This window comes from Lacerta agilis, chromosome 7 (genome assembly GCF_009819535.1).
Source record: "Lacerta agilis isolate rLacAgi1 chromosome 7, rLacAgi1.pri, whole genome shotgun sequence".
Lineage (NCBI taxonomy): Eukaryota > Metazoa > Chordata > Lepidosauria > Squamata > Lacertidae > Lacerta > Lacerta agilis.
This window is the reverse complement of record NC_046318.1, coordinates 86,161,367-86,178,653: the sequence shown is the minus strand read 5'-3', so window position 1 is coordinate 86,178,653 and position 17,287 is coordinate 86,161,367. Positions and strand designations below refer to the sequence as shown.

The following is a 17,287-nucleotide window of genomic DNA, read 5'->3' as shown; positions in this document are numbered from 1 at the left end:
ACAAGAGCAGACCCTCCTGACCGGGAATACCAGGGAATTCCTACTGTATCACTCGATGGGTGTATGGTGGTGGGCAAGGAGGGTTGGTGGGGAACCTGATGAACCAGTTTCTGCCAGAAAACCCCTCCCTGTTTGTGACATATGTATGATGTATCTATGACGTGTGCATGATGCTTCACCAAAGGTGTTGATAGGAAAAAGGGAAAACTTATGAAAGAGGAAGCCTCCCTTTTTTCGGGGCTTCTTCCATGCCTGTTGCAACAGTCTTGAATAAAGACCAGGCCTACAGGCTGCTGTTTTGCTTCTATACTCCTGGCTGGTGTCTTTGTTTGGCTATCCAAGTGAGCCCAGGAAATTTCCTTTAACAGTGCAAATGCATGCAGGGTGGGGGGTCCAGGGGCCGGACTCACGAGGGAGTCCTGCAGCAAGTCCTCCAGGCGCGTCACGGTGATGGAGCGGTCGCAGACAAACTTCTTCCGCATGGTCTCCTGGGTCTTGCGCAGGAATTCCTCGGCCTCCTTCACGTCAGAGAAGAACTTGGGGAGAGACAGAGGAAGAGGCCGGTGAGGAGATGCCCAGCTGTGTCTGGCAGGAAAGCTACCCAGAGCTGCCCCCCTCCTCCCCAGGAACAATTTGAGCCCAAAAGCATCCGGAGGAGGGCAGCTGGCTGGCTGCAGGGGAGAAGCGGAGCAGCCCAGCCTCAGAGGCCAGCAATGCTCCTTGCCCCAGGAGGGGCGGGAGTCCTGCCCGGCCAGCCCCCTGCCCAAGATACCTGGAAGTAGGCGGTGTTCTCCTTCAGGTGGGCCTCAATGCAACAGCACAGCTGGAGCATCCAGCTCCACTGGGTCTGCAGGGCAGCCTGGAAGGCCTGGAAAAGAGTGGGGGGGGGGGAGAAGCTCAGCCCCGGGGCAGGACCTGGGGGCACCCATGGAAGCTGCTCCCTCCCCCAAGCAAGAGGCAGCAAAGTGGGGTGGGGCACACCCACCCAGCTCAGCTCCCCTGTGTCTTGTGAGACACTGGGGGGGGGGGTTGTGTGACAAGAGCCCCCCTGGAGAGATAATGCCAGGGTATGGCTGCCCGCCGAGGCCTCATGAGACCCACGTGGCAGAGGCAGCCACGGCTGTCACGAGCTGCAGCCATCATGGGACCCACTGGCAAGCCTCACTCCCTGCCGGGGCCCGATCCTGCCTGGCTGCTTGCCCAGCCCCACCTCCACGGTCTGCTTGCCCGGGTGCTCCTCCCTCAGCAGCCGGTCTCCCGTGCTCTGGATCTCCTTGATCTTCCTCTCCCGCTGCTCCAGCTCCCGCATCAAGCCCTGGGGGGTGGGGCAGAAAAGGCACAGTCAGCAGGCAAAGGGCGGGCAGGGGGGTCTCGGCAGCCCCCCAAACCACCTCCCACCCCCGAGAGGGCGGGGCCTTACGGAGTAGCTCTCCTTCTTGGCGGCCATGTTGCTGTTGCGCTCGCTCCAGTCGTAGTTGACCTCCTCTTCCTCCTTCTCGTTCAGCCACATCAGCTCCTTGGTGGCAGCTGCTACAAACGCCTGGAGGCTCTCAAGGTGGCGCAGGCGGGCCTTGGAGGAGTTCTGCAAGGGCACAGCCGGGGACAGGGTCAGGCGCCCGGCCTCCCTCTGCATGCGCACAGGGGCACCCTGTCCTCCTCCTCCTCCCTCTGGGGACCCAGCACCGCAAGGGGGCAGCCTGCCCTCACCACCCCGTCCTCCAGGCTGGGAAGGACTTTGGGGTTCCGTTAAGAAAAACCGGGAGGGGAGAAGGGGCCAACACCAAGGAGCGTCTCAAGGCTGGGCTGTGCAAAGCAGAGAAAGGATTTGCCCTCTTTCCTTCATTTGCCTGGGTTCTCCTGCCCACAAGCCCCATTTGGCTTCTCTTCTGAGTGCCAAGACACCCACATTTTGGAGGACAGGCACACACAAGGAATCGTGTCTATTATTATTATTATTATTATTATTATTATTATTATTAAGCAAATGTATATACTGCACTTCATCCAAAGACCACAGGGCAGTTGACAACATCAAAATGCAAAATGCACAATAATTTTTTAAAAAATTAACCCCCCTCCCAACAATTTAAAAGGCCATGGGCTACTTATTTAGCCAAAGGCCTGGGAGGAAGAAGAAGAAGAAGAAGAAGAAGAAGAAGAAGAAGAAGAAGAAGAAGAAGAAGAAGAAGAGGAGGAGGAGGAGGAGGAGTTTGGATTTGATATCCCGCTTTATCGCTACCAGAAGGAGTCTCACAGCAGCTCACATTCTCCTTTCCCTTCCTCCCCCACTCTGTGAGGCGAGTGGGGCTGAGAGACTTCAGAGAAGTGTGACTAGCCCAAGGTCACCCAGCAGCTGCATGTGGAGGAGCAGAGACGCGAACCCGGTTCACCAGATTACGAGTCCACCGCTCTTAACCACTACACCACACTGGCTCTCACACTGGGAGAAGAGGAATGTCTTTGCCTGGTGTCTAAAGATATGCAATGAAGGTGCCTGGCAAGCATCCCTGGGGAGAGCGTCCCACAAGCGGGGAGCCACCGCAGAAAAGCCCCTTTTGTACTGCCCTCCAGATCTCTTGTGGAAGAGGCACCTGAAGAAAAGCCTCAGATGATGATCATGCACAGGGTCCAGGAGGAGACAGGAGATCCTGTTCATGCCCTGGAGAGACCTGGATCCACCACCACCACCCCACCTTCCTGCCCTCAGTCCACATGCTCCTCACCAGCAGCTTGGCATACTGCAAGTCCAGCTTGTTCAGGCAGTCCCGGTAGGCACTTCGTGGGCCGGGGGAGAGCTGGGCCTGGGGGGGGGGGGCAAGAAGGAAGGAAGAAAAAGGCTGAGAGTTCCAGGACAGGCAGCAAACACATGGCAGACACAAGGGCAGGCGCATAGCACCACCCCACAACCTCTCTCCCCTTTGCCGAGGGGGGGCAGGGGGGGCAATGTAGAGGGAGCTGCCTCTGCCTGGTACCTTGGCAAGCCCACCAAGTAGGGGGAGGCATGTGGGAGCTATTTGGCATCTCATTAGACACCCCTGCCTCCAAGGTAGAGGCGGGGGGGGGGGGAGGCCGAGAGCAGTGGAACTGAGCTTACAGTCCTGGTGACCAAAAGGGGAAAACCCACATTTCAGATGACCTCCTACCCCCAAAAAACCTTTCCGAGGGACAATTATGGTGGGTGCCATAATATTATTCCTGTTAGCAAAAGGCAACGGGGTCAGGGTCCCATTTCTGCACCACCAAGGCTGCGATTCTTGCACTGCAGGGGGTTGGACTAGAAGACCCTTGGGGGTCCCTTTCAACTCTAAGGCCAGGCAGTGCCGCAGGAAGGGCAGCTGGCAACGGGGGGGGCGCTCACCTCATCCGCTCTTGCCCTCTCGATCTTGGCGCGGAACTCCTCGATGGACTGGTGGAGTCCGCGGTGGCTGCCCAGCTGAGACTCCACGGTGGGCAGGTCCACGCCCCACTCGGCCGTGCTGAGGCGCCGCTGGTTGTCCTCCACCCAGGCCAGCAGGTCGTGCAGGTAGCGCAGGGTGACGTCGTCCAGCTCCTGGCGCGGGCGCTGCGTGACGGGCACCGTGACCTGGGCGATGGGGGCCGACCCAGACTTCAGGCGCAGGTTGTACTCTGTGCGGATAGCAACCAGGCGCTCGTGCAGGCGGTAGACCCTGCGGGAGGAAGAGGGTGGTGAGCAGGGGCAGCGGGGGAGTCGCTTGTGGGCGCACATGCATGCACATGGCGGGGGCAGGGGGCACCTCCAGGCAGCAGCAGCAGCAGCAGCAGCAGCAGCAATGGGGTGCATTCAGTGCACAGTGGACTAGATGCTGGGTGTAAGTTGCCACAAGGGGGCGCTAAGCACCTGCCTTTCCATTCTGGGGAGAGGACCCCCTACTCATGCCAGACACCCCTCAGCACATCACCCACCCCCCCGCCTGAGGAGCATTCACCCTGCACTACCACCTGCTGCCATCAGGCACAGGGGGGCGCTCTTGGCTTGTGCGGAGGAGCAGCCCAGGCAAGCATGGAGTGAGCAGAGGCACGTGGGGGCCACGGGAAGCCCCGCGGGGGCCGGAGCAGCAGCACTGCTGACCTGCGGTACATCTGCTCTCCTTGCGGGTGGCGCCCGTCCTTCAGTGCCTGCACGTCGTTGAAGAGCAGGCGGATCATGGCGTCAGCCTTGTCCAGGTCCCGCTCAATCTCCGCCGACTTCTGGGGCGCCTTCCCCGCAGCCAGCAGGCGGATGTCCTGGGGGAGAAGAGGAAGCAGCTCACCAAGCAGCCCTGCAGAGCAGACTGCCCCACGGCCCTGGGCCCAAACGGCAGCAAGACCGTCTCACCGACTGCAGGAGGGTGTCCGCCTGGTTGAGGTGCTCCTCGCAGAGACCCGACTCCATCTGCAGTTTGCTGATAATGCGCTGCAGCCGCTCCAACCTGGGAGGAGGGAAAGGCGACAGGTCAGTGCAGATGCCTCCCGGCGGCCCTTCCAGCAGCCGATCCACTTGCACCCCCTACCTCCGGGCATCTCCAGCCAGCCTCCCCCAACCCCACCCTCCCAGCAAAAGCAGAGCCCCGGGGCCCACCAGCAGCTGTTGCTGATGCTGCTCCCGGCTGCCTCCCCGGCCTGACTCTGCGGTTCAAGCTGTGCCGTTGTTTCCTGAAGAGCTCAGCGCAGATGAGTCACCAACCGTGTGTTTCCCATTAAAGCTGGGCTGGGCTGGCAGCCGGTTGGGGCGGAGGGGGGAGAGGGAGGGAGGGAGGGAGGGAGACACCCAGCCGGACTCTCACACTCCCTCCCCACCACCACCACCACCAAGGAAGGAAGGAGGGAGTGGCCCCGTCGCTCTGTGCCTCCACCCCACAGGCAGGCAGGCAGGCAGGCAGGCAGACTCAGCCCAAGGGCCCAACTACACAGCTGCCCCGGCTGCCTCACCTCTCGAACTCGGAGCGCAAAAGCTTCTCCCGCTCCAGGATGGCCACATGCAGCTTGCCCCACTCCTTCTCCACGTCCAGCGGGTGGTAGCCAGGAGGCACCTTCAGCTGCCCAGACTGGACAGACGGCTGCTCCAGGGCAAAAGGAACGAGGAGAAAACAGTCACAGAAAAGGCAAATCAGCTGGGCGCCCTGCACTGCAGGGGGCTGGACTAGATGACACATGGGGTCCCTTTCTACAATTCTATGATCCTATGAGTCCAAAGGGGCCCATATCCGTGTGGGGTGTGCTCTGTCTTTGCACCTCTTCTTTCTGGCTCAAGGGGGGCTTCAAGGCTTGCCCAAGACTCCAGGCCAGGAGGGGCTTGGACCCTGTGCCCACATTCCTAGGCTGACCTCCCCTGCTGCCCGTTGGCAGCCAGACACCGCCTGGTCCAGAGCCAGGATTGCTCCACCTCCTCCAGGCCCAGAGAGAGACACTGGCCAGGGTTGAACTTGGGGCCTTCTGCATGCCAGGCAGCTGTTCTGTCGCTGTGCTTGGGGCCCTCCCCCCCCCTGGGCTTCAGAGTCTGCAAAATGCCAGGGAGGAGGACTGGCCTCTGAAGACCTAGAACCGTCCCACCCCACTGCCTAAACAGGCCACCCTTTAAAGGAGTAACCAGCCATGAAAGGACATAGGCCAGATCGCAATGCGGCCCCCACCCAGTGCTACCCCACACTTTTCCCCAAGCCTGCCCCATAGCAAGATGGGGCGGGGAGAGAAGAGCCGCTCTCACCTCCAGAGACTGGTAGATAGCCTTGGAGCGGTTCTTGTCGGCTTCCTTGGCGGGCAACTCCGACTCCTTGAACTTCAGGAACTGGCGCCACAGGATCTGGGGTGGGGGGAGGAAACTGGGGTCAGCGGGGGGGAGGGCAGAGCGCAGGACTCTCCAGGCTTGTGGGCAAAGGCTGGCACTGCCCCTCTCCAGCACAGGAAATATAATTAGGGGTGGGTCCGTCCCTTGGGGTCCCCTTAGCTCCCTAGCGCCCACACTGACTGGAGGCAAAGGCTGAACCTGGGAACTCTTGCCTGTCCATCAAGGGCCGCCTCTGCCACTGAGGGCCGCCTCTTCCCCACAATCCTTCTGTTCTGCTTTTCTAGTGGCGCCTTACTTGCAGCTCCTGCCTTGCAGGGGGTTGGCCTAGATGACCCCTGGGAGTCCCTTCCAACTCTACAGTCCTACGATTCTATGGCAGCCCAGGGCCAGAGAGGAATCCGGATACTGTTGGGAGGTGCTCAGCCTGGCCCCCTGGAGCCAGTTTGGTGTAGTGGTTAAGAGCGGCAGACTCGTAATCTGGGGAACCGGGTTCGTGTCTGCACTCCTCCACATGCAGCTGCTGGGTGACCTTGGGCTAGTCACACTTCTTTGAAGTCTCTCAGCCCCACTCACCTCACAGAGTGTTTGTTGTGGGGGAGGAAGGGAAAGGAGAATGTTAGCCGCTTTGAGACTCCTTCGGGTAGTAAAAAGCGGGATATCAAATCCAAACTCTTCTTCTTCTTCTCTGCCAGAGCAGCCCGTAAACTCCCGCTCCTGGGCCTCCTTCCCCTGGGCACCCTGCCTGGGCACGCCTGCCCTAACGCTGGCAGCCGCGAGGATCCTCTCATGACCAAGGAGGAGGGAGTGCACTGCCTGCCCTTTCATCCCGTGCCAGCCAGCCGCCAGGGAAGGAGGAAGGGAGCCGAGGATGGGAGGCACTGGCCCTGCCCGGACTCAGGAGACGCAGCCTGCTCCTGCAGCCCCTCTGGAGGGACAGGCTTGGAAGCAGGCAACTGGGGCATGGACAAAGGGGGAAAGGTCGGGGGGCACCCTGCCAGGGAAAGCAAGGTTGCAGGGGCAGAGCAGGGGCCAAGCACAGTGGGGGGCTCAGGCAGGCCCAGTCTTGGTGGGAGAGGTGGGCTAGGGCCAAGATGGGGGGGTGGATCTCTCACCTCGATCTCTTCAAAGCTGGAGGGGAACTTGCGCTCCTCGAAGACCACTGTGTGGTGTCGGATCCATTGCAGGAGCAGCGTCACCACCTCGTAGTACTCTTGCCAGCGCAGCTGCAGCTCCTGGAGGGGTGAGAGGGAGATGTCAGAGGAGGGTCCCAACCCCAAGCCCTCTTCTACACCCCCCCCCCGCAAAATGCCCCCCACTCACATTGGCCTTGACGCCATCCACCACGTCGGGCACGCGAGGCATGGCATCGTAGAGAGAGGAGACGTAGGTGATGATGGACTTCTCGTCAGGCTGAGGCACGTCGACGTCTGCAAGTGGGTAGGAGAGCGGCCGTCAGCCCCCAAACGCCCCCAGAGGGCCACGCTGTGCCCACTTGGCCACCCACACAGGCGCCCACTCCCCTTGAGTTGCCACTCCTGCGGGGCAGGGGGTGGGGCTGGATGACCCTTGGGGTTCCCTCCACCTCTACGCACCTTCCGGGTCCAGCAGCCGTGTCACTCCCAGCTCGTGGTCGGCCACGGAGAAGGCCTGCTCCAGGTTCTCCACGTTGGTCTGGCGATACACTTTGTTCATGTCAATCAGCATCGGCCTGTCGGGGGGAGACGCAGAGGGAGAGGAGAGGGTTCTGAGCTGCAACTCCCAAATTGCAGGGGGCACCAGGTGGCCCTTCCAACTCTTTCTAGGGGTTTCAACTTTTGGGGGGCTAGCAGCACATTTGGAAATCTAAGGAACAATGATGGGCACCAAAGCATACCCATTTTGACAGAAGGAAAACTGGCAGCACTCAGGACTGCCCATCCCTAACAGGCAAAACACCCATAATCCACAAAATATTGAAAAAAGGCAGGGAGTTATCTATCTGACTGGGGAGAGCAGGGGGGCCTCTGGTGGCATCCCAGAGGTCGGAGAAAGAAGGCTGAAGAAGTCCCACAGGAAAACAAGCATTTGGCCTCCTGGGGTGTACATTTCTCCCTCTATGCTTGTGCCCAGCAGAAAACCCAAGGGAATCCCCAAAGGTAGGGGTGTTCAGGGTGGGGGCATGCTGGATTTAGAAGCCTGGCCCAGCCCCCTCCCCACAAACTGCAGCAACGGGGGGGGGGGGGACAGAAGATGCCTTTAGATGCCTTTGCCCCGCTCAGAAGCATCTCCTGGCAGCAAGCAGTGGCAGGCAAGCGCTGGCAAGAAGCAGGAGCCCAGCCCAAGGCAGGATCACACCTGGCTGCAGCCTTCCAGGTAAGCCCCAACAATCCCAGCCAGGTGGCAAGGAGCAGGAGCCGCCACACGCCAGGCGCTAGAGCACAGCAAAAACTTCCCGCGGTGCTTGGGGAAGTGAGCCAAGCCACGGGGCAAATGGGAGGGCAAAACAAAGATCCTCCACCCCCCCTGCAGAGACGCTGCTCCTTCCCAGCCCCGGATGTGACCAACGGTAGAAAGCCCAGCTACGCAATCCCATGGGAAGGACCCCCCCATCACAATTAGGAGAAGAGGTGGGGGAAGGGACTTCCAGAGTCAGGGTGGGACTGAACACAGACCGCCTCCCTGAAGCTGGCTAAGAACCCCCCAACTGACACCCCCCATACACAGTTACAGGAAGGAGAGGGAGGGAGGGGGAAGCTCAGGGGAACATGGGGGGGGTGAGGAGACCCTCCTACATTTCCTGCAGCCGCAGCGTGGAATGGACGGAGTACAGGGAGCCGCTGACGTTACGGCCTCCTGCCAGCGCCCATCCTTCTTCGCCAGTCCCGTTGGAACGCGGCAGCGTCTGTGCCCGCAGCCCAGAGTCCACGCTGGGCACCTCCTCACAGACCATCACCACCCGCTCCTCCTTGGCCCGCAGGGATCCAGACCCCACCAGGCCCCGGTGCCTGGCCTGGCGCCTGCCACGCAAATGCCCGCTCATGCCCACGCGCTCAGAGGAGAGAGCAGCAAAGGCGCCTGCTGCCTCTGGCCCCACTGCACTCCCTGCTCCGAATGGAGCGCGCCGGCAGGGTGGGCCGGATCCCTGCCCTGCTCCCAGCCACGTGTGGGAAGGTGGGGCAGGCTGGCGCCAGGCTCAGACTTGTTGCAGGTTTGCAGCGTCAGGGAGGCAGGAATCTGCCATTGCCATCCGGCCCACCCCCAGGACTGCTCTCCCAACAACCTTCTCCCTGAAGGACCCACCCTCTTCCAGGCTGGGGCTGGCGAGGGGGAGAGATGTTCCCCACAATTCTTGGGGACCCGGAGTGGGGGGAGAAGGGGAGCACAGAAGGTGCAGAAGGACAGCAGCCCCCCCCCAGCCCCGCCTGTGCCTGGCGGGTGCCAGCACTTCTCCCCTGCTCCAGGCCGCTTCTGAGCAAACAAGCCCAGCCAAGTGGGTGCAGGCAGCTCTCAAGGGGTGGGGAGAGGAAGGCGGGGGGCAGGAGGGAGAGATGGAAGGGGATCCCCCAGCAGGGCAGAGCAGGGGCTGCAGTCCCCACAAGCAACGCCTGCGCTGCTCTGCTGGTGAGACAAGGGCTCACCCACAGGGAGAAGCAGCAGAGGGTGCCATTCCGCCCCTGGCAGACCAGAGTCAGGCCGGCTGAGACTAGGAAAAAGGCATGCTGGCCCCCTCCCCCTCCTTCAAGCACCTTTCTGAAGAGAAGGGAAATTTGGGGGAGTAGGAAATGTGGGGCGTGTGGGGATTGCTTTCCCTTTCCTCCACCGCCTCCCCAGATTTCCTTCCCCATTTCATCCCCCTGACCCCCCCCACTTCACAGCATCTCACTTCCCAGTCTTCTCCGTCCCTCCACCAAACCACAAACCCGCAGGGTCTCCGGCTGTGCTGCGTGTGAGTCATTGCACAAACAGCATTGAGACATTCGGCGTATATCTTACTTTCCTTGCATCCAGATTTGTGTTTGATTAACACTCCCCCCTCCTGCAGACCCCCCCTTACTTGTGGCGGTGGATGATGGCGTTGAAGAGGCGCCCGTCGCGCCAGTTGGTGGTGAAGTTGTCGCAGCGCAGGCCCTGGTAGCCCTCGACCATCCGCTGGGACCACAGCAGCAGCTTCTCCTTGGCGGTCATGTCCTCCGACTGGCCGCTCACCTGGATGTCTGAGATCTGCAGGCGAGGGAAGCCGAGGGGTGAGCTGGGCGGGCACAGATGGGGGGTACCCAGGGCCAGCATCGTTCTGCAGCAAAAACCCACGGCAGCCCCACTGCCCATTCCAAGGGGGCTGAGGAGGAGGAATGGATATGTATGTTCTGCAACCTGGGCAGGGGCATCAGTCGCCCAGGAGAGCCAAACGGGGCAGAGGGAGGATGGGCACCTTCTCCCCTGGGCATCCTGCCTGCCGTCTGAGCCAGAAGGGCCTGAGGGAGGGCAGAGGGCTGCTCCTGGGCTCCAATCCTGCTTGTGGTTTCTGCATTGGGGCATCTGGTTGGCCCCTGTGGGGACGGGGGCTGGACTAGAGGGGCCCCCTCGGGTCTCATCCAGCAGGCTCTGCTGATGTCCTGCTGTGGTTGGATCAAGGCAGCATCCCTGTCAGATGCCCCCAAAGGAAGCGTGTGCAGAGAGGGGTGCCCACTGGGTCCCCCAAGGGGCACGTGCCTCCCTCCCTTCTCCCCACGCCACCCCTCTTCTCTGGGGCACAAGCCAAGGTGGTTGCATCAGCGTCTAGCGGTGGAAAATCTGTGTGTCCTGGAGCAATGGGTGAGTCAGGCCCGGCCAGCCACAGACTCCTCTCCTGCTGCAACCACAGCCCACAGCGGCCACACCCGGAGTGCTCCTCCCCAGCAGCACCTCAGGGTGCCCCTCTTCCCCTCCCCCCCACGAGGCTCCACAAGATGGTGGGTGGGTCTCCTCTCCTATGCACCCTCACTCTGCATAAAAGAATGGGGGGGAGGGGGGAGAGGAAAGGAGGCAGAGAGGGAGGGGGGCTTTCCAGCAGAGCCCTCCATTGCATGGTGCCCCCAGGCAAAGCCTCTCCTATCCTCCCAACCAATTGGTTGGTTGTTTTGCTGCAGTCACTCCTCATCTTTGCTTCCAAGAAGCTCAAGGTGGCAGAGCCCGGTTCTCCCCCTGCTCATTTAATCCCCACAACAACCCTGAGAAGGAGGCTGAGAGGCAGTGACTGGCCCAAGGTCACCCCGCCATCTGCGTCACTGAGTGGGGACTCAAGCGCCGCTCTCCCGGGTCCTTGTCTAGCCCTCTAACCACTGCACCCCACTGCCCCTTGTCTTAAAATGCTGGTGCATCTTCCGTCTCATGAGGGGACCCAGCCCATGAGGTGGAGCAGCTCCCCGAGCCATGGGGGGCTTGGCCACAACTCAGCCAGGACTCTGCGCTCAAGCTGAATGTTACTGACTTGTTGGACTGTGTTGTCTGAGATCTGGATGGCTAACAAGCCAAGAGACGGGAGCTGTGGGAGGGGGGGGGATTCTGCAACTTCCCTTCCCCCCAGAAGACCCTCCCTGGCATGGAATGAAATCCCTGCCCACCTTCTCCTGGGGAAGATTATTGTGATTTCAAGGAGAAAGTGATCTGACATGGTCATCTCTTCCTGGCTCTGGTTATCTAGGTTTTATTACTTTACCTATCCCTTGTAAAAAAAAAAAAGTCTTTGATGTGTGGCAAATGACACTGGTCAGTAAAAGCCTTTGATGTGTGACCTGGCTTCTTGTCTTGGATGTAGAATAGCTCCTAGCCGAATCTGCGCTGGCCCTAACAGGGCACGGCATCTATAAAATATCTAGTTTTTGAGCTTGGCAGTGAGAAGCTGTGCACGGACTCATGGCCAGAGGGTTGTGCAAAGGAAGAGTCTCTCAGGGGGTCACTTTGCCACTTTTTCAAGCTTCCCAGTGGCAGATTGAAGTGCTGCTTGGTAATTTATATTTTACTTGCTGTTCAGAATAAAAACTGTAATCTTCTCACCCACTTGCGTTTGTATTGCTTCTGAATCTAATTTTACAAGAACCATCTTGCATTTGACAAGTAAGTGTTGTGTTTTTATTGTGTTTGTATTTTGTATTTGTAATTGTTGTTTATTGTGAAAATTAATAAAATCTTTATTAAAAAAGGGTGCCCACTGGCAGGCTCAGGGGCCACCACAGGGCAGGCCAGCTCTGGCATAGCTGTGCCTAGGCCCATTTCCCATGCCAGGGCTCAGCGTCGTCATCCCCCCCCCCCCCGAGAGCAGCCTTCCCTCCCCACTCACCTGGAAGTGGAGGATGATGGTCCAGATGAGGCCCAGAGTCAGCTTGGGGTTTCCGTCCGCAATGTCATCGTTCCGGATATTGACCAGCTTCACCTGGGAAATGGCACATCCCCGCAATTATAAGGGGGGCTCCAGCCACCCCGACCCCTCAAGGCAGACCAGGCCGGACTCCCTCCCTCCCTGACCACCAGCCCCTTCACCAGGCCCCGGGTCTCACCTGCCGGTGCTTCAGGTAATCCAGGGCAATCTGCACATTCTGGAGCTTGTGGAACCGCATCCGGCCCTTTTCCCGGGGCTGCAGGAGGAGGGGGAAGGTCAGTGTCTCTGCCCTGCCAGGCTCCATTTCTGGGCACAGTGACCCCCCCCAAAAAAACTGCCCTGGTCCGCCTCCCCAGCAGAGGATCCCAGCACAGCAGGAGGAAAGAGGGGGGAGGCCAGCCCCAAAATCCTTCCTGCCAGACACAAGTCAGAGAACAATGTCCAGGAAATGCTCTCCTTCCATGCCCCCCTCCCACACAGGCTGCTTCCTCCCTGCCGGACACCTTCAGGCAGCGGCCAGTGTAAAGGCTTCTGTCATCCGCCTCTCCCCCCCCCCTTCCTGGCCTGCTTCCTGCACCACACACTGGCCCATCTGAGGAACCCCTTACCCATGCCCAGCTATGGGGCTGGCACAAGGAGAAGAGGCAGGGTGTAAATACAGAGAACCCCTCTTCCCTCTTTGCAAGCACAGACCACCACCCCTCCGGCCAAGGCCCGGCTGAAGCCAAACCTGGGGGGCTGGGGAATGGCTTGCTGGGATCTTCATTGGCCCACCCCCCCCTCCCATTTAGCACCCTGATGCCCATAACCTGGTGGGTTCTGGGGCTCCCCTCTGCCTCCTCCATGGGCACAAAGGGAGGCTAACTCCTTCAATAGCCACATGGCTGGAGGCAGTGGGACAAATTCCCCCCCCCCCCACTAGCTAGCCATGGGCAGAGGCACCAACTTTCGAGGGAGAATTGGGGGGGGGCACCACCGTGCGTGTGATGTCAGGGTGTTGGGAGGAGCCAGGAGCAGAGATGAATGGGGGGAGCAGCATGGTTTCAATGGCCAACAGCTCTTCCTCCACCCCTTTTGAACAATGGGGAGCCCCCAAAATATTGAGGCCCCCAAAAGAGCTGAGCCCCTGGGAGGTGGCACCTCTGGCCGTGGGCCAGGCAGAGCTCGCCTTGGGAGAGACAGGAGCAACATCACTTCCGCACCAGCAAGTGGGAGGTGGGGGGGGTCTCCTTGGCACCCAACCCAGCAGCTCAACCCAGGCCAGGCGTGCGGGTGGCGGGTGCAATGCCATGCAGGAAGCGACGGGGGCGGGCGGAGCAGAACCACTCACCAACCGCAAGTTCCGGATCACGTCGCGCTCTCTGGGCTACGGGGCGGCGGCAGGTGGCAGCCGAGCAAAGAGGGGGGCAGAGGCCAAAGGGCAGCGGTCAGAAGGCAGAGTCGCGCCCGGAGGAGAGACAAACAGAGCGGGCAGCAGAGAGACAGAAAGAGAGAGAGAGAGAGAGAGAGAGAGAGAGAGAGAGAGAGAGAGACCCCCGTGCAGCGCACAAGAGTTACGGTGTTAGAGCGCATAGACAGAGGGGGGAGGCAGGGGGGGCAACCGAAGACAAGAGCAGCAGGTGAGCGGCTGTTATTCCCAGGAGGGGCAGGCACCCAGCATTGCGCTGCAAAGTTCCTGGGGCGAAATGTGGGCGACGCCTCCTAAAACTAACTCTCTGGACCTCTTGTTGTTAGGCGATGCTTGTGGAAGGTGGGGTGGGTGCTCTGAACCCCAAAGGGAGCCTGGGTGGGTCTTTTCCCCCCCCCCCACATCCCTCCAAGGGCCCCCCGGGGCTCTCTGCCTGCCTGTGCCCCACACTTCCTGCCACTCGCCAAGGCTTCCCTAGGGCAACCTTCCTGCCTGCAAGTGGGGCACAGACAGACTGTGGGCAGAGGACTGGAAGATTGGGGGGCGGTATTTAGGAGACCACTGCAAGCAGATGAAAACACCAGCAGGATTCTAATAACACTTGTAATGTAACAATTACTATGGACAATATGGAGAGATATAAAATATGGATTATGAAATAAGATGCAGCTGAAAATGTTGCCCATAGGACCCAGGGAGGGGATGGAGGGTAGTCTGGAGATTCCAAAAATACTCTAAATATGGGTGTGTATTTGGTATTGTTGTATCTTTACATTTGTAAATTCAAATACAAGTTATATTTTTTTAAAGGAAGATGGGGGGGAGCAGCTGGGCAAGAGCAAAGCAGCACCCTCCCTGCCCCCCCCCATGCTTCTCTCGTTTTTTAAAGAAAGAGCTGGACTCTCAGACTCAGGTGGGCTGCAAAATGGAGTTGGCAGGCACAGACCACTGGATGGGGGTGGGACATTCCTCCCCCAAAAAGTCTGCCTGGCAGCTGGCAACTCCAGGCTCAGCAGGGAGATGGATCCCGGGGGGGGGGGGGTCTGAGAGGGGGAGTCCCAAGCAGGAGGGCAGTGGGAAGGGAGGGGATGGGAAGCAGGCAGGAGAGGAGGGGTCTAAGACACTCCAGGGGAAGGCAGCAGTAGCTGGGGTGCAGTGCAGCATGGGGAGGTCTGGGGGGGTCTTGTTGACGAGACTTCCTTTCCTGCTGTAGGGGGGGTACAGGGGGAGCTGCCAGTCCCCCCGGGGGGAGGAGGTTTCTACGTACCAGTGTGTCTCCCGAGAGCACCTCCAGGAGGGAGATGAGGTTGTGCCCATCGCGGAGGTCTTCGTAGAGGTCGTTGATGTGGCGCTGGGCCTGGAAGGGGCAAAGAGAGTTAGGAGCAGCAAGGGGGAGCCAGCCAGCCCCCCTCCCACCCATTTACCACCAGCAAGCAAAGGGCAAGGCGGGGCGCCTGAAACTACCCTCCCCCCAACCTCTCTAGGGATCCCAGGCCCCAACCACACAGGGTGCACTGATCCCATCCCACCCCCATCCTGAAAGGAGCCCCCACCCTCAGGCCTGGCCAACCTTAGCACGTTTGACCCAAAAGGGATCCCCTCTCCACTCTTAGGGACAGTCGGCAGGTGCCTCCGAGTGGATCCCTAGTTCTGCAGACCCTCCTGGCAGCAGCCACCACCTGGGGGGATCACAGTGCAGGGGGGGGCTGCAGTTCAGTGGCAGAGAAGATATGGAAGCTCCCCCCACCACCACCAACTGGGGAAATGGGGAAAAACCCCTGAAAGGCCAGGGAGTCACCGGCCAGTGGCCTGACTCTTCCCGAGGCACTTTTGGGTGTTCGGTTGGACAGAGCAGAAGGAAATGAGGAGAGAAAGGACGAGAGAGCAAGACAGAGCCCTGGGCAGCTCCTGGGCACCTACCTCTGCTCGCCAGTGCTGTTGCCAGGAAGGAGGAGGAAGAAGAGGAGGAGGAGGAGGAGGAGGAGGAGAGAGGAGGCAGGAAGAGAGAGAAAAAGGTTAGGAAGCAGAGGAAACAGTCCCAGAGAGAGTGGGGGGGGGGGCACAACATGCCAAGGGATGGAACCTGCATGGTGCCAGGCACTGGTGGGCTCACACTGGCCATCCCAGCCCTTGCCCCCACCAGGCCTGGCAGAGGCACCACATGGGCAGGTTTCTACCTCTCATGAGGCTGCTGGTGGTGGAGAGAAGAGGGAGACCTGGTGAATGCATTCAGCTTTTACTCAGAGGAGACCCATTGAAACTGATGGTCAGCTTAGCTGAGCTGGTTAGAGCATGTTGCTGATATTGCCAAGGTTTCAAAGCAAACGAATCCACGGCTCCCTTGGGGGGGGCTGCGGAGGGGGCACTCAGAGGAGCTCCGGCCATTGAAGCTACTACCAGCGGGGTTGGCAACAGGCAGGGTAAGCAAAGGGGTCCCTTCAGGGGATGGTGCTGCCCCCCAGGTGCCACTGGCTGGCAAGACACTGGAGGGTCTGGGTGTTGGGGGAGGACAGCCCCCCAAGTGACTGTGATCCCTGCATTGCAGGGGGCTGGACTAGATGAGCCTTGGGGTCCCTCCCAGTTTGACAATCCTACAGTTCTGTGGGCGCCTCTGGCAACAGGAGTCACAGGACTGGGCGGGGGGGGGCAGACCACACCCCACAATCACACAGATAATAGACCCATTCAGAAGTGAAGTGGGTTGGGGGGTGTTCTTTCCACCACAGGGGAAGGAAATGTGGGGTGTGTCAGATCCAGAATGGCATGGTTGTCTGCCAGGGGAGTGGGGGAGGGAAGAGAAAGAGACAACCTTCAACCAGCCCCCCCCCCCGTGTCCTTGGCAAAGCTGGGTCTTTGCCCACTAAAAGCCCACCCCAGCCAGAGTGTCCTGAGATTTATTTAGTTGGAATATATTTTTCTCTCGCTTTGCAGCCCTGAGAGGCTCTCAGCCATCTCCCTGGGATTTATTTTTCAGTGGTGAGGGGGGGGGTGCAGGGGAAGGTGTCACCACCCTTACCTTGATAAGGTGTTTGTTGACCCATTTGGTGAAGGTTTTCTTCTGGACCCGATCCCGTTCATCTGCAAGAGAGGAGAGGCGGACATGAGTCGAGGGGCTGCAGGGAGCCTGGCGGGGGCAGCTCAGAGAGAGTTTGGGGGCAGCCCCCACCTCCAGGAAGGAAATTGCGGCAGCAGTCATAGCCAGAATCACCACCAGGCCCCGGGAGGTGATTCACCCAATGCAACAGGAAGGAAATGCAAGAGTGACTCAGGCACCCGGTGCCAGCCCCTTGCACCATCACCCTTAGCAGGCCTGGCACAAAAGCCAAGGCCACCAGCAAGAGAGAAAGAGGCCCCACCTGGCCCCTCCCACAAAGGGGGAGGGCACTCAGGGCTGCAGCTGAGCCCTGGCACCCTTGCCCCCCCCCATGTCCATTTTGTGGCTGGCCTGCCTGCCACCAGCGCAGGTCTCCCCACCACACTCACAGAGGAAGCTGCCCTCCCCTGAGTCACTCAGACTATCAGGTCCATAGTTCAGGGTCATCTGCACCCCTGACTCCCAAACCTTTGGGATCCACTGCCCCCTCAGTCCCATAAGCTCATGCCCAGTGCGCCCAACCCTGCCCCATAAAAAGCATTATTCGGAACAGAAGTTTGCATGACCCGCAAAGGAAGATAATAACACAATAAAATGCAAAGCGGTTGCACGTGTTTTCAAAATCCAATTAAGACTAATTAATGCAACAAAACTGATGAACTTTAT

At 59.7% G+C, this 17,287-nt stretch overlaps 1 protein-coding gene across 25 annotated transcripts in view; it reads right to left on the bottom strand.

Moving 5' to 3' along the window:
* Positions 1-17,287, bottom strand: part of PLEC (plectin) — a 112,199-nt gene that overhangs the window by 18,344 nt on the left and 76,568 nt on the right. For 11 of the 25 annotated variants that reach the window (XM_033155986.1, XM_033155990.1, XM_033155992.1 and 8 more), the window contains 20 exons: positions 16,544-16,605; positions 15,448-15,462; positions 14,795-14,884; positions 13,450-13,485; positions 12,298-12,375; positions 12,081-12,173; positions 9,819-9,985; positions 7,378-7,493; positions 7,106-7,212; positions 6,898-7,017; positions 5,705-5,800; positions 4,930-5,057; positions 4,337-4,430; positions 4,091-4,245; positions 3,359-3,668; positions 2,724-2,801; positions 1,421-1,582; positions 1,211-1,315; positions 773-868; positions 411-536 (listed from right to left, as the gene is read on the bottom strand). In XM_033155986.1, coding sequence (XP_033011877.1) covers positions 411-536; positions 773-868; positions 1,211-1,315; positions 1,421-1,582; positions 2,724-2,801; positions 3,359-3,668; positions 4,091-4,245; positions 4,337-4,430; positions 4,930-5,057; positions 5,705-5,800; positions 6,898-7,017; positions 7,106-7,212; positions 7,378-7,493; positions 9,819-9,985; positions 12,081-12,173; positions 12,298-12,375; positions 13,450-13,485; positions 14,795-14,884; positions 15,448-15,462; positions 16,544-16,605 — 2,234 coding nt within the window. The remainder of the gene's footprint in view (positions 1-410; positions 537-772; positions 869-1,210; positions 1,316-1,420; positions 1,583-2,723; positions 2,802-3,358; positions 3,669-4,090; positions 4,246-4,336; positions 4,431-4,929; positions 5,058-5,704; positions 5,801-6,897; positions 7,018-7,105; positions 7,213-7,377; positions 7,494-9,818; positions 9,986-12,080; positions 12,174-12,297; positions 12,376-13,449; positions 13,486-14,794; positions 14,885-15,447; positions 15,463-16,543; positions 16,606-17,287) is intronic. The other 14 variants (XM_033155987.1, XM_033156003.1, XM_033156008.1 and 11 more) reach the window with 3 other exon arrangements.